Raw genomic sequence first — 26482 nt, 5'->3', positions numbered from 1 at the left:
GGTGCCTGTATGAGAGGCTTCCCCACCAACAGCCACACAACCCAGGGCTCATACTCACCAGTGAGTTCCTCCAGAGCAGGCTGTCCACTCTTGGTGTAGTGGCTGGGCTCCATGCTCACCCCCGCTGAGCTGGACTCGGCCGTGACATTCCCCTCGGTGTCCGTCTGGGACCTTTCCATACAAATCAGAGCAGACACCGTCATCAGGAGTGGAAACCATCACATCTGCACTGCTTGCCACGGCCTGCCAGGCTAGCAGCTGTGGGACAGAATGGGCCAGCAGACTGACGCTAAATAATTCAACAGCCACACGTGGAGAGAGCGACCGAACTCAGAAAGATGAAACACGCAAAGCCCAAAAGGAGGGTCTGCGATTTCTGGACGGGAACTGATTTCCCAAGTCAGCCTCGAGATCCAACCAGACACACGGCTGGGTGGTTTGGACATTAAACTCAGGTCAAAAGGCCACAGGTAAGGGGCCACAGCACCAGCAAGCAAAGCCTAAAGATGACGCCACTGACAGTCCCCTTGCCCCACGATCCGCCTGACATGGCTCTCTCTGTAATGGGGGGATGTGAAGCGGATCAGGAGTGGGTGCCAAGCGGCTGTGTCTGCCCTCCAGGTTTCTGATTCACAGCTTAGATGCTCTGACATGAAAGGTCTCATTGATCATTATTTCAACACTTGACTGAAATATGTACTTTCCCAACCCTTCTCCCATGCCCTTATTTGTCGAGCAAACTGAACCAATGTTTGGTTTGCAAGGGAGGTTTCTGGCCACAACTGTCTTGTTGCAGACCTGTGACATTAGTTTATTGGCATCTAGGGCTGGATTGATCCAGCTGCTTTTCACTACCAGGGAAAAGAATGAACCCCTCTCCCCCATTTTTGTTGTTGTTGTTGTTGGGGAGTAAGCCCAAGGGCCTTATGCATGCATGGTATGTGTTCTAGCATGTTTTAGGAAGGGGCAATATCCCCACCCCCAAGAACACACCAAAAGTGTAGATGTATTGTGTGAGATAAACTGCTAACTTCAGACCCCCATCGCTCTCTTCTCCTCTCCCTCCCACTGAAGCCATCTATTGCAGTTCCGGTAGCCACCCCCTTTAGAGGCCTCTCATTATCCCAGTGCCCTTATTTAGTCCACAGCCAGAGTTTGAGCTCTCATCATCCACTTGGGATTTATGAAGGCTCTAAAACAGACACACTACCTCTAGCCAAGAGACTGTACGGGAAAGGTAGATAGGTATACAGCTAGCCCGCTAAAGGGTTACATAGTAATTAAAAAAAAATAAATTAGCTCTCTTTCTCTCTCTCTCTAAGGGGGACTTTCTATATAGCCCTGGTTGTCTACTCACTATATAGACCAAGCTGACCTAGAACTCACAGAGATCCGCTCATCTCTACCACTAGAGTGCAGAGATTAAAGGCGTGTGCTACCACACCTGGTAAATCAACTCATCACTTAAAGTTTGTGAGATTTTGGAGCTGGAGAGATAGCTCAGCAGTTAAGAATACATACTGCTCTTGCAGAGGACCCCAGTTCAATTTCCTACACCCACAATGCGTAGCTCACAATTGCCTCTAACTCCTGATCCAGGGGCATCTAAGGCCTCTGGCCTTCACAGGCACCTGGAATCGCATGCCCATCCTCCCCCACACATATGTATATTTAAAAAAAATAATAAGAATGACTTTAAAATTTGGGTGATTTCACACAAGAAACCAGCTGGATTTCTCCCTTCATCCTGTGGAAAGAAAGATCTGGAGCTACTGAGCCCAGTCTTGTAGGGCGCCACCTACTGGCACCCAGCAGTGGTTGTGCCCTCTAGAGGAGCAGGATACTTGTGTTTGTTGCTACTGCCCTGTTCTTCTGAACTCAGGCGCATTCTGCATTGCGCCTGCTGTCATCCAACACAATGCCAACAAACCCTGCCTGGAACAGCTGGGCTTAGGCTTGAGACATTGTTGATTGTGAACTGCAGTTCTCTTACTGTACATGTAAAGATTTCAGTTTTAAAAAATGTTTTATAGATTTATTTTACATGCATGACATGTATGAGTGCTTTGCCTGCATGTATGTATGATCACTATATATGTGCAGTGCTCACAGAGGCCAGAAAAAGCATCACATGCCCTAGAACTGAAGTTATAGATAGCTGTAAACCACCATGTGGGTGCTGGGGACCAAACCCAGGTTCTCTGCATGAGTGGCCAGTGCTCTTAACAGCTGAAACATTGCTGCAGCACCAAGAATCCTTGACTTAGAGAGCAGGACAATGTAGGTCTCTGTAGTCAGACGGATTTGTCTTTTGTTTATTGGTTGGTTGGGTTTTTTTTTTTTTTGAGACAGAAATGCTCCCTGGCTGTCCTAGAACTCACTCTGTACACTAGGCTGACCTTGAACTCGCTGAGATCCTCCTGCCTCTGCCTCCGGAGTGCTGGGATTACAGGCATGCATCACCACCACCAGGCCAGACTTGGTTTTAAACACAGGTTCCTTTAATTACCAGCTCTGTGATTTGGAACAAATTTCCTAGTCTAACCCTCAATTACCTGTGTGTAGAATTGGGATTTTAAAAGCAAGCTAATTCACAAAGCTGGGATGACTCAGGAGACTCGGTTCCAGAAGACCGTTAGCTGGGTCTTTGCACACACATGGTTCACAAGCAATCGCTAGCTGCCACTGTAGCCTAAGACCACAATGGGTAACACAGGGCAGGGTGCAGGTCCAGTTCCTGTCCAGGACTCTTCCCAGTCCTTCAAAGAGGACTCCAGCATCTGGGAGTTTCCCTTCTTCCTGCTCCTCTCACATCAGTCATGAGAAACCGTTCCTCCCATAGGAAAGCTTGAAATAATAATAATAATTAAGAAGACAGGCATTTGCTTTATAGTCTGCCAAAGAACTCAGTCAAAACAGACAGAGTCACGCTGATGGGGATCAAACACTCACACATTTTAATCTGACTAGTCCAAAAGTTGTCCAGTAGCCTGAGCGGGCTTCACCTCGATGCTGAATGATGCTAGGATTCTAACAATCTCACCGGGAGCTGTTCCATCAGCTGTCCCACGCGCCAGAGAGCAATTCCTGAGAAGCCGCGCAGGCAGCCGCACAGGCAGCTGCACCACGACTCTGCTGAAAAAAGGCCTGGTGCTCTTCCCAGCACCATTAGCTGAGCCGACAACTCGAATGAATAATATAGAACTGGCTGCCAATCAAAAGAGATGGCGAGGATGCTCACTCAAGGGGGAAGAGGGCGGAGGTGAGTGAGTGTGGGAGCCTGGCATCATCCCCTGACTACACGGATGCTGGCTAGCTTTCTCCTGACATCTCTAGTGGCTGGAAGTTCACAGGACCACACTTCAGGTAGGGAGAGAGGGAAGCACTTTGGGAAGCCACACAAATATAAGAAGTTGAAAGTATGGGTGAGATTGCACACACCTGGGCTTACGCAAACGCACCTATGTGAACATGCATTTGCATTTGGTGCATGGACGTGTAATTATGTCTTATGTACAACTGTCGACTTGGACATGCTGAGTGTGTGCACACGGCTCTGAGCCTGTATTTTGGGAGAGAGCTGCAGACGAAGGGGACAGAATGGGACACGACGACTTTGGTATATGCACAGGTATCAGGGGCCTAGCTGTGAAGCGTGGTCAAGCACACCATTCCTGTCCAGCATAGAACCAGGGCCAGCTCTGTGAACCAAGCTCTCAGCCCCCTTCTCAGTGGTACAGGGGCTTCCATGAGCCGAGTGCCCATTTCAGCACGGGTGTGTGGTATGGCAAAGCAGAGTGGATCTCGGACAGAACAGCAAGGAGCGTGTAGCTCCTGGTTGCACGCGGACTGCTGGGGTTCTATAGAGGTCCCAACAGAGATACAGGGCTACGGAGACAGGAAAAGGTCAGCAGGCTTCATCCTAATACAATAGTCCTTTTTCTACAATGGCCCTTATCAATCAATTTTTCCTTCGTCTCTTCTCAGAAAGTCTCAGCAGGTAGCAGGGACTGTGGGACTCAGGAAGTTCAAGGTCAATGCTGCCATAAGAAATCTTACTTACATAGCAGAGGGGTCTTAAGTTCACTTAGCTTAGCTCACTTTGGGTAACACCAATCTGACTACCCTGCATAGTCAGGTCTACAAACTTAAAGTGTTACTGAAATGCCCTGGTCCCCACAGGCCTGGTGACGCCTCCTCATCCTGGGCTCAGCTCACAAAGTCCCCCACCTCAGCACTGTCTTGCTATAGTGGTTGTCCACTTGAGTGCACCAGGATGGAACTAGTGTTTCTTTGGCTATTGGCTTACATGTTCCTGGACCCTGCACTGGTGGAGCCAGAAGCCAGGGTCTTTACCCAGGGGGAGCAGGTGCTGCCTTACCTGTATAGGAAAGGTGCAACCGTGGCTGTGTTGGGATGGTTGTATTGCTGCTGAGGCTGAGGTAGCTGAACACTGACGGTATTGCTTCCAGTGGTCTGGGTGGTCCCAATGGAGCCGCTGACAGTTTGACTGCTGATGCTGTGGTTCAGAGTGGTCCCTCCGGGGCCTTTTCCCTCTGAGGATGCCAAGCTGGAGGAGGAGCTGGAGTGTCTGCTGTCCAGCTGGGGCTTCTGTGGGGGAAGCCCTGAGCTTAGCTTCCCTCGGCTCCGCTCTCCTTCCTTGGGAGGTATGGGGGCACTTGGGGACTTCCCAGGCACGTTCTTCATTCCTGGTTTTGGTATTCCACTGTGGGATGGAGCCGTGGCCTCCTTCTTGGTGCTGTTGAGCTTCCCACCTTTGGGGATAAAGCTGGCAATCTTGGAGGACTTTTTCGGCATCTCAGTCACAACCACCCCACTGAGCTCTTCCTTGGGTTCCTCCTTGAGGTCAGGCCGGTCAGTCACGGAAACTCTCTTGGTAAAGTCCTTGCCCTTCTCCTTTTCCTTCTCCTTCTCCCGTTGCTGTTTCTCCTTCTCTTTCTCGCTGCCCTTTGGGGAGCTCTTCTTGTTGGTAAGCGCCCTGCTGAAAGTTCGCTGCGCGATGCCCTTGAGTGCAATCTTGGGGCTGCTGGACGCAGGGCCTGCAGTAGAGAGTGCCCTGCTAGTAGCCTCCAACTCTTCGCTCTCTTCAAAGCTGGGCAGGATCTCCAATCGTTCACAGCTTGTGTCCCGGGACGCCGAGCCTTCACCTGCCTTAGAGCCCCCTTTACTGTTGAAAAGTTTGAGCTTTTCCAACATGGATTTCTGGTTGTTGGGGGCAGGCTTCACGGCTTCAGGAGAAGGTCTGGGGGCCTCAGGCCCAGTGGGCTTGACCGAGAGCATAGACGATGTAGCACTATGCTTCACACTGAGGGACTTGCTGCGCCAGGGCTTGGAGGTCATGCTGGGCTGGGGGATGGCTGAGGAGCAGTTCACAGGGATGGCAGGGCTGTTCTCCAAGGGAGCAGGTACATTTTCGCTCATTCCGGGATGGGAGGAGGCTGAGCTTGCCAGTGGCTCTGCGGAGACAGGAAAGGGAAAGGGACCTGAATCACACCGCTGAGCTGCACTGAAGACGCTGGAAGGTCAGGCATGGTACCTGGCCAGTCATTCCTCGCCCATAAGCCCTACAGCCCTGGCTGGAGGTGTGGATTATCTGTGGTTAAACTTTAAATGCCGTTCATCCTCCTGTCGTCCCTCATGCGCTGTTCACATGGCACCTCCCCCAGCCCCAGCACATCTTGGCTGTGTCTGTTCTGTAAACACATGCCAATCTTAACAGTAACTCGCAGAGCGCAACTGAGAATGTAAATAATCCACCGAAAAGGGGAAAATCCTTTACCACCACCACCACCAGCACTTCTGTGCTGTGTGAGGGTGTAGGAAATAATATACTTTAAATCATTTAACCCAGAATTCCATTTATGCATAATAGTCAAGAGATGTCCAACTTTTAGGAGACAATTCAGACATGAAAATGAAGCAGAAATCAATAATTTTAAATGAAAAGTTTACCAATAAAAGTTTCTAACTCCTATCAAATCTTGTAAGTTTTCTCTATGCTGACTCTGCTCTTTCTTCTCTCTCTCTCTCTTTTCCTTTTTCTTTCTTTGTGCTAGGGCTTCTATGAGCAGCTCTGGCTGTCCAGGAGCTCACCCTGTAGAACAGGCTGGTCTCGAACTCAGAGATCTGCTTGCCTTTGCCTCCCAAGTGTTGGAACTAATGGCATGCGCCACTATGCTCAGTGTAAAAAATTTCACTTTGAGGCCAGGCGGTGGTGGCGCACGCTTTTAATCCCAGCACTTGGGAGGCAGAGGCAGGCAGATCTCTGTGAGTTCGAGGCCAGCCTGGTCCACAAGAGCTAGTTCCAGGACAGGCTCCAAAGCAACAGAGAAACCTTGTCTCAGAAAAAAAGAAAGAAAGAAAAGAAAAGAATTCATTTTGTTTTATCTTGTTCAGGAAAACAGGTGAGAAGACAAGTATCTTCTTTCTCTGCATTTGCTTGGAGAGAAAGGAAAAGGAGTTGTCTCCTCCAAGCACTTACCCCCCCCCCCCATTCCAGGGTGGGTTTGAACCGCCAACCTTTCAGTTAACAGCTGAGTGTACTGACCAATGGCACGATGGAGACATTATACTGGCAGTTTCAAAGGCTTACAAACAGTGCAAACTGCTTTTAAAGAATACAGTCTGAGCATGTGCACCCCCCTCCCCATTCACCAACACACACAAGGCAAGAAAACACAGGTTATCTGAAAGTCAAGGCTTCCCCTTTGGCGCTCAATGCATGCTTCCTTGCCCACAGACTTTTCTCAGAAATCTATGAAGATATTTCCGTATAAGCGCCAGGACCATTCCGGGAAATGTGGGCTCCCCTACTACCGTTCTGTTACTCACCACAATGGCCCTGACTCAGAAGCCCCCCAAACTGTAGCCCCCTTCTTCAGACGGGACTGCCATGATACATCAGTGATTCCGATTGCCAGTAGCTGCTAGAGAAAGTGGCTGGAGGACAGAGGAAACAGCTTCCCCTGAGCCCCGGGTGGGGGGGGGCACCCCAAAGCCTAGCCCCATCAGCTCCTTAAGAGAACACAGCTCGCAAAGTCACCGTGACAGGACTTACCTAGCGGCGGCCACTTTCTCCCACAAGGATTCTCTGGGAGAAATTCTGCAAGCTGAGAGGCTGCCCTTCCAATTGTCACAAGTGTTTTCGGTTAAACTGCTCATGTTTCTAATTAACTTTTGTCATCCACAACTACTCCTGTGCCCAGAAGCCTGGCAGGATTAACGGCTGCTTCCTCAGCCACCGCCCCCCCCCCCCCCTTCCTAATACCTACGTTCTGCTGCCTTCCAGCAACAGAGTAAACTGTACATACAGCAGCTTTTGATGATTTAAAAGTCAACGGCTGCCGAGGCTGGGTCAAGGCAGCCCTGTGTGGGGCGCGAGCGCTGGGAGCCGGGCAGCCAGCGAACTGGCTGAGTCTGCCCACAGCTGCATGGGGAAGCCGCAGCTCTGGGTGATCCAAAGCAGACCTCCCAATGTTTTAAAACACATCCATCTTCCTGACTTACTGGGGAATTTGGATTTGGAGGGGAGGGTGCTGCAGAACTCCTTTATCAAAACTCACGGGTGTTGCTGGATCTTTTCCTGGGCAGAACCACAGGCTGGCTTGCAAACGGGCTGAGGAAACCTTCCCACACCACCAGCCTGTCCATAGGGTGTCCTTGGTTTGACACCGCCCCCTCCCTGGAGCGGGTATCTCATGGAGATCTGGAGGCACACCATTCAGTGTATTGCTAAATGGTGTTCCTGCGCCGGGCACTTGGGAGGCAGAGGCAGGAGAATCATTGTGAGTTCAAGGACAGGCAGGGCTGTTTGTGACCATGTTTACTCATCAAAAACAGAATAACTGGGATTTGAACCCAGGTCAAATTGAACCCTGACACAGCATTCTTGGGGACACCATGGTAGTGACTTTTATTATTTGTGGTTGTTGTTAAAGGCACAGTCTTCTGCAGCCCAGGATAGCCTTAAACTTGTTATGTAGCCGAGGATGGCCTTCTGCTTCTGTGTTCGCAGTGTCTACTACCTTTGTGTGGGGCTGGGAATGAACCTGGGGCTTTGGGCTTTCAGGAAAACTCTCTGTCATTCCCCAGCCCTACCACATCCTTGTAACAAGCCCACGCAGACAGTAGTGTCCAGTGCCCAGACTGTTTTCCAGACACTTCCTTTCCTCCTGCCTTATCATATACAGTGGTGATATCCACAGCAAGGCCAGTCACGCCACTCATCAGGAAGCAGCTGGACCAGGGAAGAATCTCTCCGGCTAAAGAAACAAAGTTTCCAAGCCAGGACCACTTTTCCTAGGAAAACTGCCTTTCCCTTTACCCCGGGATCTTACCAGAAGCCAAGTGAAACATACAGTCATCCATCCATCTACTCACTAATTCACCCACAACCCTCCATCCTCCACACACTCACCCGCCCGCTCACTCACCTTTGCACCCACCCTCCATCCTGACACTCATCAAGTTCATACCAACATACCCTGTCCATCAAATATTTCACATGCACCAGATGCTGTTCCAGGGACTTGGGGCACGTGTAGAACCAAAGATCTCCCTGTCTTAATGAATCTTACCATTTAGACAAACAGGAAAGAACTCATTCATAGATCATTTGCAGGAAAATAAGTGCAAAAGAAAAGTAAGGCAGATCTGTAAGAAAGAGATTGAGCTGCATGCAGGGTCTGGAGGCCTCGCAGTTTGAGGCCAGCCTTGTCTAAGTCAGTTCTGGGCTTACATAGTGAGACCGTGTTTTCTGATACAAGGAAAGAGGACAGACTATTTCTGCTATTTCTCTGGAGTCTGTTCGGTTGTGCTCACGCTACAATACCAAGGAGTCTCGAGGAAGAGTCATGAGGTCAAGCCATGGCCATTTTTGTTTCACAGGGAATCACACACTTTGCGTAATTCATACACTAAGCCCTTTTACTATTCTGCATGGTAATGCATAGGGTATTTCTCTATTTTCAAATATTCTCCCTCATCAGTGTCTCTTCTGGTATTTTCTAATGGAGAAAGCTGTCTGGGACAAGGTTACTGTCAACCTTGTTAATTCAAAACCGCTGGTGTCCCAGGAAAGCAAGCCTAGTGGAGGGAGGAATGGGTGGGTTCTCTAAGAGAAGAGAGCCACTCTAATAACTAACAGCTCTCGCTTTTCTTCTCATGTATATGAGCCTCCTCCTTCCTTACAGCAAAGGAATGTAAGCGGGGAACAGGAGAAAAACATACAAGAATGTTCTGGGTGTCCGATCCCCCACCGGGCCACATGGCCACTGTAGGAAGTGAGCTGCTTTATACAGCCCACAAGTGATCATTTTGGTCCTTTGGAAAGCATATTGCAACTAGCCCATGTATAAAAGAACCATTTCACGCTTATTAAACGGACATTTAAATTTCAAGTTGACTCAAAGTATGACAGAGACCCACAGACAGTTCACAGATTTCGTGAAAAATCACACAGGCTTGTGAGCAATACAGGTTGAAGAGACACTATTAAATCAAAAACTACTTATTTTTATATCAAATCTATTCCTTTGCCCCGAGTCAGACTGACTTCAAAACTCATCTGAAAAGGCTACTTTAGGCACTTGATCCATTTATGTGTTTGAAGGGCATGGAGTATATTGCTGAGAATGGCCAGGTCAGCAACAAGACTAAGCCTTGATGAGCAAAAATAAGTTTAAAATAAGAACATCATGACTCACTAAGCAGTTTGTGAACACGTATCTATCTATCTAGATGAACAGTATCAAGATGCTCTTACTACTGTGAGTTTGTGTATCTGTCTGTGTGTGTGTGTGTCTGTCTGTCTGTCTGTCTGTGTCCTGGCATGTGTATGGCACAACATGCTTGTTGACAACTTTCTCTCTGTGTGTGTGTGTGTCTGTCTGTCTGTCTCTGTGTGTGTGTGTCCTGGCATGTGTATGGCACAACATGCCTGTGAACAACTTTCTCTGTGTGTGTGTGTGTGTGTGTGTCTGTCTGTCTGTGTGTGTCCTGCATGTGTATGGCACAACATGCTTGTGAACAACTTTCTCTCTCTGTCTCTCTCTCTCTCTTTCTCTCTGTATGTGTGTGTGTGTGTGTGTGTGTGTCTGTCTGTCTGTCTGTGTCCTGCATGTGTATGGCACAACATGCTTGTTGACAATTTTCTCTCTCTGTCTGTCTCTGTCTCTCTCTCTTTCTCTGTGTGTGTGTCTGAATCCTGGCATGTGTATGGCCCAATCTGCTTGAGGACAACTTTCTGAAGTTTCTTCCTTACACCACATGGGCCCTGGGGACTCAAGTAACGCCTGTGCAGCGGCCTCATTTACCTTCAGAGCCATCTCACCACCCTCCAAGACATACGCTTAATGTGCACAGTAAACCCTGACACAATCCGCTCTAGTGTAATGCAAGGACTGTGGATAGCTCAGTGTATATAGGGCTTGCCTTCCAACCCTGGGGAACCCACTTTAAATGTCCTCAGCATGCAGGCATTCGCTTATAATCTCAGGGCTAGGGAGATAGAGACCATTGGCTCCCTTGCTGTCCTGGTTTACCAGGGCAACGAGAGAGAATTTCTCAGAAAAGCACCAAGTGGACAGTGGTTCCTGAGAAACCACCCCTGTGGCTGTCTTCTCTTCTCCACACGAACTCCCATACATATGTACAAGCATGCATACATGGTACGATGGGACAGCCCCTGATGGGGCTTCCTGACCCAGTGCCAGTCTGGAACTTGGTTCTACAAGACTCACCACCAACTGACAAACCACCACATAAAGGCCAAGTCTCCCCTAAAACATCACGACGCCTTTGAAGAAAAGGGAAACCTTTGGTTTTTTTTGGCAAGCAGCCTTAGCCTTTTCTGACGGGAATCAAGTGCTCTAAATGGAAACACTGTGTTCTGCAAGTCCTGGGCACTTTTTCCTCTCTTCTTCAGCAAAGGTGAGCTACAGTCCAACACTCTACCATCCCCGGGTTTCCATCAGGGAGCCGTTGGTGGTCTGATCCCGAAGCCAGTGGGCACAAAGACAGAGTGTGTCCCAGGCTGGATCGCCTCACCTCCTATCATTGCTACTGTGACTTGAATCCTGCCCGAGGGAGATTTCCCGCCTAAATTTTCTCCAAAGCCTTTTGGGGAATGGATCTGATAATTGAGCCTGGGAAAATGTTTGCCATTTCCTATAATTTGTCAAAGTGTCAATCTTGAACACTCAGATTTCTCAGGATAACTGAAACCAGTTGAGTTATCCTAAGTGTATGTTTTCAGAACAGCTTGGGTTGGCGTCTTGATAACCCTCAGAACCACTACACCATGGAGGGCATGTGGATGTGGCTCTGTGGCTTAGCGGTTACACAGGATTCTGGGGCTGGCTGAAGGGGCCATTGCTACACACTTAAAGCAACTATTTATTATATCATCCTCCTCCTCCTCCTCCTCATCATCATCATCATCATCATCACTAAACTTGACTTTTTTGAAACCGAGTCTCTTGCCATCCAGACTGGCCTCAACTCACTGTGTTGCTGAAGGTGACCCTGAACTCCTGTTCTTCCTGTCTCTCCCTCTCAGTGTTGGGATGACAGGTGTGCACCCCCACATCTAGCTTTATTGTCTAATATCGAGGCAGACACTTGAACATAGTCTTTTTGTTGGCTGCTTCTTGGGGAGCATCCTTGAAGACAAAAGGAACAAGGGACATGAAAATGGCCATGGAGGTTGGGCAGCAGCATGGGCTGGGGTGGGAAGGAACTGGGCTTAGGACACACGTGCCCACAATTCCAATGGCTGCTAAAAGGTCTGAGCTGTGATGGAGATTGTGGTCTACAGATGCCAGTTCTTTAAGTTGCTTTAAAATGCATGGCCTTCCAAAATCCCCATACCGTTTTTTGTTTGTTTGCAGAAATGCAAAAAGTAAGCTTTTCTGCCTTATGAGCCACAAATTCTTCGGTTTCCCTTGTGATCTTTTCATCCTAGAGGAATAAGCAGTCCTCAATGGCTGGGACAACTACGTTGTATCCTCTTTAATATATGACAAGGTCATTCTTTCTTTTCGAAGGCTTGTTTTGGATAAAACCCAGCGAAACTATGGGTAATGAGGTCATTTGTTTTTCTGCTTGGTCGTTAAAATAACAATAGAAGAAACTAAGGAAGCTTTGTTCCATTTCCAAAGCTGTGCTCACAGCTCACAGCTTCTCAGTGGGTTGACAAGGAAGCATCTTTCAAATCCCACTGATGCTGTGAAGAACTGAGAAGCCAACCGATAAAGTCGAGTTTATGTTTCACCTCTGACTTTAAAACCAGAATCAACTCTTAAAACCTGCATCTGTCTGTCTCCCCATATCTGTTTTCACCTCCCCCTACATCCTGTACATTAAAACATGAAATTTTAAATCCTTCTAGTTATATGGATGAAGAGAAGAAACCTGGTGTTTAATTATGGCATTTGAAGAAAGAGCTCCCATCCCTAAAATACATCTCCTTTTCCTGTTTTGAGACAGGGTCTCAGTTAGCACAGGATAGCCCAAAAAAATACTATATAGTCAAGGATAACCTTCAACTTCTGGTGCTGATATTTCAGGCATGTACGTATGCTGGGTTTATGTGGCGCTGGAGACTGGACCCACGGCTTCATTTATGGTAGGTAAGTGTTCTATCAACTATTATACCCAAGCCAGAAAGGTACCATTAAAAACGGAAGGCATCTGTCTTCTTATCATTTGAAGCCACACCTCCTTTCTCTCTTTAACTTATTTGTTCAAAACCCCAAGAAGAAACCTTGTGCTTTAATTGCTCAAGCCATGTCTCTTTCTTGTACCATATATGGCCACAAGAAAGGACAAAATTGGCCGTGGAAAAACTGCTTCTTTTGCTTCCAAGGGTGGATGAGATTTCACAGAGAGACGAGAAACACTTTACGGGGGACAACCTCATTCCTCAGGAGGTCACTGTCCACGGCCAGCAGCTTTCTGGAAGAGTGGAACTGCTGTGTGCTGTTGTAAACACAGCCCTCTGCCACAGTTGGGCAAGAATCTTCAGGGAGACCCTTTCTCTAACACACCAGCCTCATGTGTTCTATCCTGGTGTAAAGGAAGGCTTCCCACAGAAGGAGCATCCCAGCCAGTGTTAAACTGAGATATGTACTTCCTGGGAAGCCAGGCAACAGCAGGCCCTGGAAGCAGGAGTTTCTACTCAGGAAGGTTTAGAAAGCAGGTGGCTAAATGGTGTCAAACTGTCTCCAGGACTCCTCCAGGCCTTGCTAGCACTGGGACTATCCAAAAGCTATAAAATGGTGTTTTTCCTGAATGCATTTTTGTCACAAGCAAAATACTTGATTTTATGGGATAGTTAAGAAAAAGATCTATCATGTTAAAAATTTACTAATGAGGGGACCACCAGGTAAGATGTACAACCCAAATCAGAAAAGGAATCTGCCTACCAGGTAACAGACACTCACGGTGGAGCGAGGCAAAACAGAAAGGAGAAGGTCCTGCTTCCACCCGGGATGTGGTGCAATTCACCATCAGAACACGGCTGCCCCAAAACCCCACAGCAGCCAAGGCAGTGCCAACTCAGGAGTAGCGTTCAGAACAGGGAGGATGTGCCCACTACATGATGCAGAACACGCTAGAAAAACGAATGTAAAACCTTAGGATTCTTAGAAAGTCCTCCTAGGGAAGGCCAAGTCGCTCTCTCTCCCCAAAGAGAATCTGAGCCTTGAGGAATTAATGATGTCCCCAGCAAGATCCCGGCCCCTACTTTGTGACAGCGTCCAACCCTGTCCGGCAGGAGCACCTGGTGAGGGTCCAACGAAGCTGCATCTGTAAGTAGCTCCCAAGTGGCTCCAGCAGTCCCAGTCCAAGCTGAGAGCACTCGCAGCTCTCCAAGGACCGGAAGCAGAATGAGGATGCTCCTAAACCTCTGTCAAGGAGGAGTGGCTGAACTGACTGAGATAGTCAGCTTGGGGGAGACGGGGGGGGGGGGGGGGGGGGGGTAAAGAGTGGGAAACTAGGACCAAGGCTGCCCGCCCCACCCCCATTCTGCCTGATGACACTGGACCAAACAACAGCAAAAGGTAAAGAAACAGCCTTCAGAGCAGGCCCACAAAATGAATGGAGGACACATTATAGTACTAGGTACACGGAGCATACCTAGGAACAGCAAAGGGTAGCAAGGCTGGGTCTGCCGGCAGCTGCCACAGAAGAGAACAGCCAAGCTGATTTTGCATCTCCGCTCCATGTTTCCACATAGTTCTTCTGCCACATGTGTTTGACAAAAGGTTTCCATGGTACATGCATACATACACACTACACACCACACACACACACAATCAATATTAATAACATTGGATATTGAAAGTGTAACAGCCAACATTTACAGAGCATATGCTCTGTGCAGATGCTTTCTTTCTGCGGTCTTTTCATTTGCATTATTATGAAGTTATTGTGGTAGATAACCATGGTCTCATTCTACCAGGGGGACACCGAGGCTCAGGGACGGAGCAGGGGACCTCAGGTCAAGCAGAGCAGAGATTGGTAACTTCACTGCCAAGACCACACACTTCACCTGCACTTTCTGCCCACCTCAACTTGAGGTAAGGCACAAGCCTGGGTTTGGGCTGCTGAGACGGCTCTGTAGGTAAAGGCAGCTTGCGGCCAAGCCTGATAGCCTATGCTTGACTCCTGGAACCCACAAGGAGGAAGAAGAGCGCCATTTTTTGCGAGCAGTCCTCTGACCTGTACTTGCCCACACATACATATAAACATAGTAATTATTAGTTTAAAACACAAAAATCAAAGCTTGGGCCCTTCTGGTCCAAGACACGGGTTTCAGAGATTTCAGCATCATCTGCTAGGCTTTAAGGTCTTCTCTTTCAGGAAATCAATTTTTCCCCCTCCAGGAGGCTCATTTTAAAAACGGGAACGTCAAATGGTTTAGTAATAATTTAAGTATGGTTTTTGTTCTGCAGAATTTAGGACTCTGGCAAGATGTAATCTTTCTGCTTGTTATTTTTTTTTCTGCCAATCAAACTCAGAAGGCAACCAAAGAACTAGCTTATTGTATTCCTCAGGGGGTATCATGCAGAAAGCAAGGGCTGAATTGGGCCATTATTCACTATCTGTGATCACGTTTAGGCCAAATGTGCAGGAGCCAGAGAAAAAAAAAGGGAGTCATTTATCCTCATTCTGCCAAGTACGGAGACACTCGGTGTCGGATAGATCAAATAATTTCAGGGCTTCATGGATGTCACTGATCCACACAGAACTACCAGACTTCTGGGCCTTTCGCCTGACAGTTGTCTCCTTAATGGAATAATGGAATTCGTTTTTGGGAAGAAAAGAATATCTGCAGAGGTAGAAAACACCCGCAGAGACTGCTCAGTGGCTTGACTCGCTGCCGCACCAGGAAGCGATCCCTCCAGGTGTCTGCAGCGGGCTTGGCTGACAAGCGGATGGGTGTTTGCAATGAAGCACTCACTTAGTGACTCTCTGTAAGGCTGGTGTATCTTTTACAAATCAGATAATCATGACAAGGTGCAAAGAAAGCCGAGGGATCTCATTCTACTCCACACTCCCCGGGCCACGCAACTCGTTGGGTCTAAGTCCAGCTTACCAGCTGAGTAACTAGCAACTTGAGTAACTTCATCCTAGAGAGGCTCCTGATCATTCATAAGCAGGGAAATAAAGCCAGATGACTGCCATTCACTGAGCGCCCAATACCGTGCTAAGTGCTTAAATCATTTCACAAATGCATCGCAAATCCTGAGTTCTGGGCTGGGAAGAGAGCTTAGCCAGTACAGCCCTTGGTCTACAGGCAGGGTGAACCTGAATTTCATACCCAGCACCCGCATTACAAAGAGCCAGCCATGATGATTTGTGCACCTGTAATCCCAGCGCTGGGGAGCTGGCCACGGGAGCTCTCTAGGGCTCATTGGCCAGTCACCCTAAGTGAACTGATGAGTCCCAGACCAGTGACAGACCCTGTCTGAAAAACAAACAAGGGGAACTACTTGAGGAACAAAACCGGAAATTGACCTCTGACCTCCAACCGCCGGCCTCCACACACATGCAATCCCCACACCAATAAAATGAGAAATACATAAAAATAACTCATCATTTCATACAAGCACCTTATAAACTGAGTTGACGGTGGCTCAGATGTTAGCTCCTGGCCCGTGCGAGGCTGAGTAAGACTTTGAATGCTGAAGTCGGCTCTTCTGAGCAGGAACAGTGAGCATGGCTTTCTTCCTTTCCCACAGGGAACAAAACAGTTGCAGAGGAATGCCAACACACACACACACACACACACACACACACACACACACACAGAAACACATATGCTTGCACTCTCCCATGCCTTCATCTTCCACTAATGTCAAGCTTTCTGAACATTAGCAGAGATGAGCCCCACCAGGTTTCAGTGCCATGGCTGCCTGTCATAAGCTTGACAAGAGCAGGAGGCATCCCCGAAGGTGTCTCCGATCTTCCACACCATTGTGTATCCAGGGATGACTTAGATGCCTGGCAAGCTTCTCTTTGTTCCTTCTCCCAGCCAGGGCCCATGTGCTTTGGCCACCTCGCCAGGCTTGCTGGAAGCGGCTCAGTTAGCACACCGTCTAGCGTGATGACTCAGTCACTCCTGGCAACATCTGGTCTGTTCTGGTGCAAATCACAAAGCCTCTCCCCACGAATGAGGGCGAAAGAAGATGCGTCGAGCTTCTAGCTACAGCGTGGAAACCTGCCATTCCATTCTCGGACCAGGTGATAGCTTTACAGACTTAACGCGTGTCTAAGCTTCCCACACACTATTCTAGAGGGTCTCCACCAACCCAAATGATAACTTCGAGGTGTACAGCAACCAGGGACATGATTGCAACGCCAATCACTTGGCTCTTTCCCCTTGAAATCCTAAGACAACCACAGGCACAGCGTTTGCTCCTTGCCCCCACCCTAGCCCACCCTAGGACTGTACTTTTTCTTATTCAGTCTTTTGTTCCAGGTGCTGAGACTGAAGAGCGAGTCTGTGGTTCAAACCTTCAGCGGGCTCCAGCTCTCAGCAAAGTGGCAGACATGGAGACTTAGGAGCTGGATCCTCGTCAGAGGGAGTGGGTCCCTGGGGGCCGTGTCTTGTCTGCACACTTGCCCTACCTCTGTCTGCTGGATCCTGGAGACACCCTGTCCTCTCCACCTTGTTGCTCTGCCTCTCTTGGGGCCAAAGACAATAGCAAGGGGACTGAAACCTCTGCAGCCAGCATCTCAAATTGTTCTTCCTCCTCCTGGCTCACCTCAGGCATTCTGACTCAGTGGCAGAATGCTGACTAACCCAGGTGTCACCGCAGACGGAGGGACCTCAGTCTGGGAATGAGTGAGGAAAAGAACCATTTAAGTTACGAATAATAACTCTCTGTCTCCCTCATGGAAGTTCTGGGGCTCTATTTTTTTGTAAAGTAGGAAAGCAAAATAGCGTCCAGGCCCCCACGTCTAGTGATTAAAATCAAACACAAGAGAACAAAAGACACAGATTCTGTATTTAGTCAGGGTAAAAATCTGGTCAGCCAAATGTATTCACGACACTAATCACAAACAGGGATTCCAGGGGTCTTTCTGTTCCATCCAAATATAATGAAAAATGGGACATATTACTCGAGCGGAATGTTCTTCCCCAAGCACCCAGCAAAGCACACGCCTCTCATTCAGTTGCACGGACTGAATTTATTTCCACAATGTAGAAACTCGACAATGTGAACTCCCAGTGCCCACTGGAAAAAGAGAAAAGTCATGTAGACTTGGCTCTTTCATGCTTTCCTAAATGTGCCTCAGTAGCCAGGAAGTAGATGCCTCCAATATTTAAACGGACCACTAACTCAAGCCAGTTTCAGGGAAATGGCTGAACTCTCTCCTTGCCTACAGCTTTTGTCTTTAGTTGAAGATGTAAATGAGTGACAGACCCACCAGTCCTTTTATCCTCCAAACCTGGGAATTAAAAGAGGAAATGAAGGTGGAAAAGATGCCTGGCATCAACCCCAGACTGTGGCAGTCCAGCCCGGCCACGCCGTACTCCTCCTGCAGAGGGCACTGTGGAGCCTATTTTTACACAACTGAAAATTCAGAGAGCACTTGTTATCACACAGCTGGAGAATGTGGGAGTAGGGGCTGCAAGCCCAGCTTTGCCCAGTGTGGAGCTGACACACCTCCGCCTCATTACCATTTGTAAAAACTAACAGATCTACAGGACAAAGCTGTGGAGGGGGGTGGGGGGGGGTGGGGAGGGTGGGGCACTGGATGAGAAGAGGGCAGTAGCCATTTCTGGAGAGACAGCAAAGAGATTAGATTGGGGAAGTCACCTTTCCCAGAGAATTCCTTGAAAAACCAGGTGGGTCAGCTGCTGAGACCCCGGGGAACTGCTACTACCAGGTAGAAGGAGAGAAGAAAAATTGCTAAGAGATACAAGGTGTCTAATATAAACCACCAACTGCAGTAAAGACAAGGTGTTCTCTGTGAGGCATTTGTAGGAGGTCAGCTTCTGGGTTCAGGATGGTGGGTTAGAATACAGGCAACCCCCACAGTGGCAAGATGAAGAAGGAGACTTCAAGATCCTTCTAGATTGTTCTGTCAGTTCTGCAAAGGGCAGGCAGGTCCGGCCAAGCATCTAGGTGTCTTTGTGCCAGACGGAGACGGCTGCTGCTTCCACAGGGGGATTCCCCCTCCAGGCTTAGCTGTCTTCTCCTTGTCACAGTGCCCACAGTGCCCACACTGCTCTAATCTGTGCTCTCTCCCATCCTCTGCTCTTCAGAGGTTGGTGCCATTTGTAATGAATACTAGTCTCATAGTAATGCAGCCTGCTCCTCTAGGAGAGAAGTCTGCAAGTCATATCAGGCCCATTGTCTGCTTTTGGAAATAAAATACAGCCATGCTTATTCAGCAACAGGATTGATTCTATGAGAAAAAGTGCCAGGATGTGGTTGGAAGTGGTGGGCTGCTGGGATATTCCTGACTAGGAAGGGCACCACCTCCCCACACACTTTAATCAACAGGAAACAGGAAAGGCAGAAAATTGAGGCCTTTCTATGTTCTTAATAAATCCCCAAACACAAAGATACACAATGTACCAGGCAATGCCTCCCTTTCATTGAAAACAAGATCCAATTAGGCATCTTAAATGTTTTTCAAGTGATTCCTGGCCTGGATACGTTACATAAAACAGAACTCAGTGATTCAAACCTGCTGTCAATACAGAGGTGGGGAAAGAAAAATGCCAGCTATTCTGCAGCTGTCCAGCCAGAGTCCTGGAGGGGCTGCTCTCTTGACAGCCCCAATGCACGAAAGAAGCCTGCTTCCCAGAGTGGGAGCTAAACCAAATAAACCTGGCGGGATGGCTTAGGAGAGTCTTCAAACAGCAGTCAGGCCTGCACGGGCTCCCGTGGACAACTCAGATTACACGGCCTGCCCTTGCCTTTAGTAAAACTGTACTAAAGGTCAGTTGAATCTAGTTTTTCTCTCGGTTGCCAGTAAGTTTCCCGCTCATGGAAGTTAAATCTGTGGTGGAATGTGCCGGGTGAGCAAATCGTGGAAGTGTGGGCCCTTTGCCCGTAGTCTGGCTGGGCACAGAATGGACTAGGAGCAGTGTGGGTCCCTAGAATATTTAAAAATTATTTTTTATGTTTTTATTAAATTTTAGTAAATATTAATTATACATCATGCTTAGTTTCATTGTGACATTTTCTCTCTCTATATATATATACATACATACACACACACACTATATATATATATGGAGGCCAGTGGATGACATCAGGTGCCATACTGTTATCTTCTCTGTCTTATTCTTTTAAAACAGATTATCTCATTGCATCAGGAGCTGGGCTGGCACCAGCAAGTCCCAGCAATGTCCACCTTCCACAACACTGGAGTTACTAGAGTATATGTGGCCATGTCGGCTCTTCTTTTTTTTAACATAGGTGTTGGGGATTCAAACTCACGTCCTCGTGCTTGTACAACCAGGGCTCTTACCACTGAGCCCCCGCAGGCTGTACATAACACATTTTGATAACAGTTACCTCCAGGCCTCTGCTACCCTGCTACTGATCTTTCTCCCAACTACTTTCCCTGCCACTCCCGTGGCTTTGTTTGGTTTATCGAGACCTGGTTTCTCTGTATAGCCCTAGATGTCCTGGAACTCACTCTGTAGAGCTAGCTGGTCTTGAACTTAGAAAGATCCACCTGCGTCTGCCTTCCAAGTGCTGGGATTAAAGGCGTGTGCCACCACTGCTGAGTTCCCACAAAAACAGGCTCCCAAAGTTGTGTGTGTCTTGTGCATTTGTGTGTATGTGTGTGTATCTTCAGTTAAAACTAAAGGGGTATTTCCATGATGGCACTCATTCATTTAAATCATGTGTGTGCCAGGGTAAGGGACATACAGATCAGAAGTGACCAGGCCTACTGGAACTGAAGAGGGAGATTCAGGCATGCTAACATACTAAACATTTCAAAGGTCTCTCTGTTTTAGCCATTAAACGTTTTCGTAACGAGCAGCACAGATCTTAAAGTTCAAGTGTATTTAAGTGGAACGTAAATATTGGCTCAAAGTTGGAGGTGTTTGAAAGCAGAAAGTGTTTTTCAAGCTATTCAGATGCACACAACGATCACTCCCCCACCCCACTCATTCCGCAATGGAAGAGGCAGAAATATCCCTAAGAGTTCAGGTGTAAATGCCAAGTTCACTTTCTCCTATTTCAGAAACACCAACCCAAAGTTCTCCTCACTTCTGACAGTCTGCTGATCTTTATTCAATAGAAGAAAACTGAGAACCTGTCGAAATCCCACATTATAAGCTGTGCAGAAAGGAAGGCAACTTCAGCCTTTCATTTGCCCCAGGAGTGGCCAAGTACCACAGCCTCCCCTACCCCCTCTTCAGAATCATTTCAGGGGTGGTGGGAACTCTGCATAGGACAACTACAACCAGAGTCATGGGTACTTCTGGGGATCTGGCTAGGCCTGGACTTCACCACTGAGCCAGCAGCTTCTTACACCGGAGCAGCAAGCACTGTCCCTTCTGGTATGAGTCTACAAAGTTCTCCATGCTCCTCAGGCAGATCTTGGCTAGTCTTTCCACCCCTCCTGGACTATGAGCATCTCACTGGCAGGTCTGTGGGAGCCACTGGCTCATCTACTGTCAAGGACAAAGTTGGAAGCGATCAAAAATGTCTCAGCAAGGTGCCAAGGTGAACCACTAAAGATCCACACAATCCCCATTTCAGTGACCTGCCCTCTCAGTTTTTCCAGCGGGACGAGCATGCTCCCACCCTCACAGAATCCAAGAGTTCAGAGCCACTGTGTTGGTGCCACTGTGCTAGGTGCGGTCCAGGCAGCCACCGTACCTGCCTCAGATAGTCTCTTGCTGGCACATCTTCAGCTGGCTTCCATTTCCTCCCATCCCACGCTCCCTCTGAGCACTTTTCAGTATTCTCTTGACTTCGTCCTAGGTAATTCACCTTTTAGATCAGACCTTCCTTCTCTCAGGATGCTGAGGTTAGAGCTCAAGGTCACAGGGCTCCCTGGTCCCTAACCAGACTGTGTAACTGTGTCACTGGAGTAGAGCGGTATGCTGTCCCCATGCACGAAGTACGGCATTGGGCACACGCTGGCAAGTCGGGGACCTTACAACCAATAGAGTTGGCTACAATTGCCTTCAGTTTACAGATCTTTCCTGAGCTCTTACCTGGCCGTTAAGAAAAGCAAGATTTAAAAAAAATAATTACATGGCAACATGAAGTCACGAAAACCAGAGATGGGGACTACATGTCACTTTGCCATAGAATATATGACGGGGAAACAGAAGACAATAACACAAAGAACTCCGACGATCGTGTGCTTGGGCTGGGGTGTAGCGTGTACAAGACGACCTGGATTTGACCTCTAGCACCACACACACATAACAAAACATGGTGCTTCCTTCTTCAAACTCCTAGACAAAATAATTCTGTCCCTTTCAGAGTTCTAAAATAGCAGTTGATTAGAAAACAAACAGGCCTGGGGATGGCACACCTGCAACCCCAACCTTGGAAGCATCTAAAGTTCCAAGCTCCAGGGCTGCATAGACTCCACCCACACTTTCCTTCCTTTGAATGTCCAGTTGCTCTGCTGGGGCCATCACCTAGCATTTGTGGTTTTCTTTCCAATTGTCTCTCCAGCAACTTGCATAGTCCCTGACACAAGGAATGGATTTCTTCAACTAGCAAATCTTGTCAAAGCTGGCTTGACAGGGGCACGGAAAGATGTCTCATCGGAGTCCTAGCACTCAAATGGCAGCTCACAACCATCTGTAACTCCAGTCCCAGGGTATCCAAGCGCTCTTCTGCCCTCTCCAGGCATCAGGCATGGATGTACTGCACAGACAGGCATGTAAACAAAACACCCATGTCCATAAAATAAAATATACTTAAAAATCTGGCTTCTTTTGGGCAGTGGTTGAACATGCCTTTAATCCCAGCACTTGGAAGGCAGACAGGTGGATCTTTGTGAGTAGAGGCCAGCCTGGTCTACAGAGCTAGTTCTAGGACAACCAAGGCTACACAAAGAAATCCTGTCTCAAGAAACAAAACAAAACAAATAAAACAAACAAACAAAAAACAACAACAAAAAGGCTGTCATCCAAGCATGGAAAACCTTGCTCACGTCTGATCTCTAGGCTCGCCAGGCATGTGATTAGGCAGGTTGTCCAACCACTCTGGAGTGAGCTTCTTTCTAGCTTTCAAGCAGAGGATATAACTGATGCTTGCTGGTATTGACAGGAGGGACTCAGCGAGACTACACATGCAAAGGGCCAAGACCATCTCACCCAGACACCTAGGAGTGACGCAGTAAGGAAGGCAGACACCATTACTGCCACAGCAGCTGCTCTCTGTGTCCACCTCACTACCGGACCCCAAATTACAGGCTTTGTAACAGTGGAAGGCGGGGTGGGGGGAGAGGACGGTGTGGAAGAGAACAGAGAAAGGGGTGGGGAAGGGGAAGATGAGAAGGAAGAGAGGAAGAGAAGAGATGGAAAAGAGGAGGAAGAGGGAAGGGGAGGGAGAAAAGAAGAGGAGAAGGAAGACGAGGAAGAGGAAAAGGACAATAAAGGGACAAAGAAAACTAAGAGGAGGGGGCAGGAGGAAGAGGTGTGGGAGGATGGCTTCCTTGAAGTCACCACTTTACATTCTTTTTGTCTTAAAAAAAAAAGGAAGCCAGAGAAGAAAAAGACCAGCTCAAAGCTATTCCTAAAGAAATGTGCTTTCCAAGAGAAACCCCACAGGACCCTCGACCGCAAACCACAGAAAGCCATGTGCTGTTCCCCAGCCAGGCACCTCCCGGTGACCCCAGAAGCTCTGCTGCCTGCTGAGGACAGAGAAAGTGGGCTCTATGCATCAGCTCCCTGAGCTGCAGAAAGCCAGGCTCTGCGCCTGTCTGTATGGAAGGCCAGAAATGAGCACCTTGGCTATCACTCATGCCCGGGCTAGCCCTGGATTCCGAAGGAATGTCAGCTACCTGCTCAGAGGTCCACTTCCTGCTGGAGGTGCTCCTGGGAGTAGAACTGTGACTAGAATGTGATCCTAAGCGACTCCATTTTTGTATAAAACAATGGTTGCTCAGGCTGTGCACTGTCCTAGGGGACTCCATTTTACAGGTATCTCTTGGCTCCCTTTTGAGGGATAAGGATGACTACAGTTCTTGGACCATTTGTTAGGCACCACCCACCCAGCACAGACTGACAGACTCCTCGAAGTAGAAAGGGGGCCATCCTGTAAGATTATTGGGGTGAACTGAAACTATAAGGGACCATGGCTATATTAAAATCATATAAGTAAAACCAGGCCTAAAACTTATTAGGCAAGTGAGACCAAGGAAAGGGTATACTCCCTCATCTGAACCCCAAAACAATGGACACCTAACATTGCGACAGCATTGTGTACATTGTGTACATCAAGGACAGTCAGCAGAGGACTCACAACTGTCCCTACAGCTCTGGCTGGACAGTTGTTGATGGGCCAGCCAGAGCACTGGTCTACATGTCTGCCAGTCTGGACCCAAACCTGGCCTGTGCTTCCTGTACCCAGTTCTGTTTTTGTACACACTACTGAAATCTGCAGCTTCGCTCTTAAACCTGGCTCCAGCAGGTCACCAGCAGCCTCCTCCTGGCCCTGATCTGTTTACTATCTCATTGATACAGACTCTTTCCCAACCCACCTCTGAAACCGCTTGGACTCGGCTGTATTTGGTCTGTAATTCACATATATGCATATAGTTATATAGTCATTTACTGTGTTCTGTGAGTTATTAGTCACTAAAACTAGAATAAAAGAATTGGTTAGGTTAGCAAGGTAGTTCGGACTATGGCAAATGGCTGTCATTGAAACCACTAAACGATATGAATTGTTATTTGATAAATTCTACCACTGTGGGAAGACACAAACATGTCCACCTTTGTTTCTGATGTAGTACACTCAGGACACCATTCCTTCAGAATACAGGGAAGGAAGATTAAAAGTCTTTGCCATCTTGAAGACAAGCAACCCCCTGCATCATGGAGAAAGCGAGGCCTGGTGCAGGGAGGCGCTTGAGTACAAACCTCCACAGGGAAGGAGAACTGGGGTCAGAAGGCCTGCTTTGCTACAGAGAGAGCAAGAAGTGGTTTTTAAACCGCACCGTGAGGTGGAACTTACCACCCTAACAGAAAACACACATCAGGGCATGTCCAAGAGTCTTCATTGAACACAGAGCTGAGCACAGCACCGCAATCTCATTCCCAAACATCTTCATCAAAGCACAAAGAAACTCCACAACCACTTGAAACGACTCCCCATTCCCTGACCCAGCCTCCGCGAGGTCACTTTCTGTCTCCAGAGCTTTGCTGCTTTTGGACATTTCATAAACCACGTGACTAAAAAGCAATCTTTAAATTGTCCTTTTCACATGTATTCACTCACGCCTACGTTCAATGCACAGCTACTGAACGTCTAGTCAGCGTTAGATGATGTGGGACGCTGGGGCTTTTGACACTGAGCATGAAGTTGTCAATGACGAAGCACACGCTTGAGAGCTGCACAGATAACTTTTAAACCCCCTCCCCAATCTCACAGTGCTTCACATACATTATGAGGTTGGTTGACCTCATTCATTAACTATCCTGGGCCCAGGTGGAATGCTCAGCTAGAATGCCATGTTACAAGTGAGGAACTTGATGGGATATAGAGCCTTATTTATGTGTATGAATGTTTGGCCTGCATGTATAGATGTGCACCATGTATGTGTCTGGTGTCTGCGGAGGGCAAAAGAGGGCACAGGATGCCCTGAAAATGGAGTTATGGATGGCTGTGAACTACTATGTGGACGCTAGGAACAAAACTTGGGTTCTTTCTGAGAGCAACAAGTACCCTTAACCACTGAGCCAAAGCTCTAGCCCTGCCACCAAAGTTTTTTGTTTTATTCAATTAATGAATTCATTAGTTTATTTCGTTTGTTTGTTTGTTTGTTTTTTGGGACAAGGTTTCTCTGTGTAATAGCTCTGGCTGTCCTAGAACCCATAGAGATTTGCCTGATTTTCCTCCTGTCTGCTGGGATTAAAGGGATGCACCACTACCTCCTGGTAAAAGAATTTTTTTTTCAAGACAGAGTTTCGCTGTGTAACAGCTATGGCTGGCCTGGAACTCACTCTGTAGACCATATTGTCCTCAAACTCACAGAGGTCTGCTTGTCTCTGCCTTCCGAGTGCTAAGATTAAAGGCATATACCATTCATTACATCTGGCTCCAAAAAAGTAATTTTTAATGACAGAATTCAGACATACTTTCTAACTGCTTACCAAATTATAAAACTGGAACCACCAGTCACATGTGGTCACTGAAGAAAATTAAAATGAGCACATTAAGAATTTCTATTTTGGGTCAGGAAGATGGGAAAGGTAGTTACCACCAAGTCTGCTGACTTGAGTTTGATCCCTGAGATCTGAATGGTGAAAAAAAAATCAGCTTCTCAGGGTTGGAGAAATAGCATGAGGGCCCGAGTTCAAATCCCCAGAACTCATGTAACAAGTTGAGCATGGCTATGCCTACACCTACAATCCCAACATTGGGATAAGCGAGACAGATACATAAGGGACCATAGGATTTGCTGACTGCCAGCCTAGCTCTAGGTTCTGCGAAAAACTGTCTCAAGACCATACGGCAGAGGGAGAAAGAACATGTGCACACCCAACACAAATTCAACTTCTTGAACACACTTACCCTACTTCAGGAACATATGGTGCCAACCATGTCAGACTATAGTCTGCTTGGCAGGGCTGAGTAGAGGGCACAGAGGCCTTTACAGGTTACAGACACCCGCTGTCTGAAACACCGCACCTCCTGGTACCTGCCCAAACAGGTGGGGAATGTGCACAAGGAAGAGTTTAAGACAAGGAGCACGGGGTGAGCCGTGAGTCCCAGTGCTGCCCTGGGAG

The 26482-nt window shown here is 48.0% G+C and overlaps 1 protein-coding gene across 15 annotated transcripts in view; it reads right to left on the bottom strand.

Moving 5' to 3' along the window:
- Nav2 (neuron navigator 2) overlaps positions 1-26482 on the bottom strand; it is a 621718-nt gene that overhangs the window by 143391 nt on the left and 451845 nt on the right. For all 15 annotated transcript variants that reach the window (XR_005974653.1, XM_041656370.1, XM_041656355.1 and 12 more), the window contains 2 exons: positions 4382-5477; positions 59-171 (listed from right to left, as the gene is read on the bottom strand). Coding sequence is in view for 14 of the 15 variants with exons in the window: in XM_041656370.1 (XP_041512304.1) it covers positions 59-171; positions 4382-5477 (1209 nt within the window). In the remaining variant the exon portion in view is untranslated. The remainder of the gene's footprint in view (positions 1-58; positions 172-4381; positions 5478-26482) is intronic.

Source organism: Microtus oregoni, unplaced genomic scaffold (assembly GCF_018167655.1).
Source record: "Microtus oregoni isolate MIOR12 unplaced genomic scaffold, Mior012 000000F_ref0000247, whole genome shotgun sequence".
NCBI classification, from domain to species: Eukaryota; Metazoa; Chordata; class Mammalia; order Rodentia; family Cricetidae; genus Microtus; species Microtus oregoni.
The sequence above is the reverse complement of the archived record's forward strand: the minus strand, read 5'-3'. Positions and strand labels throughout refer to the sequence as shown.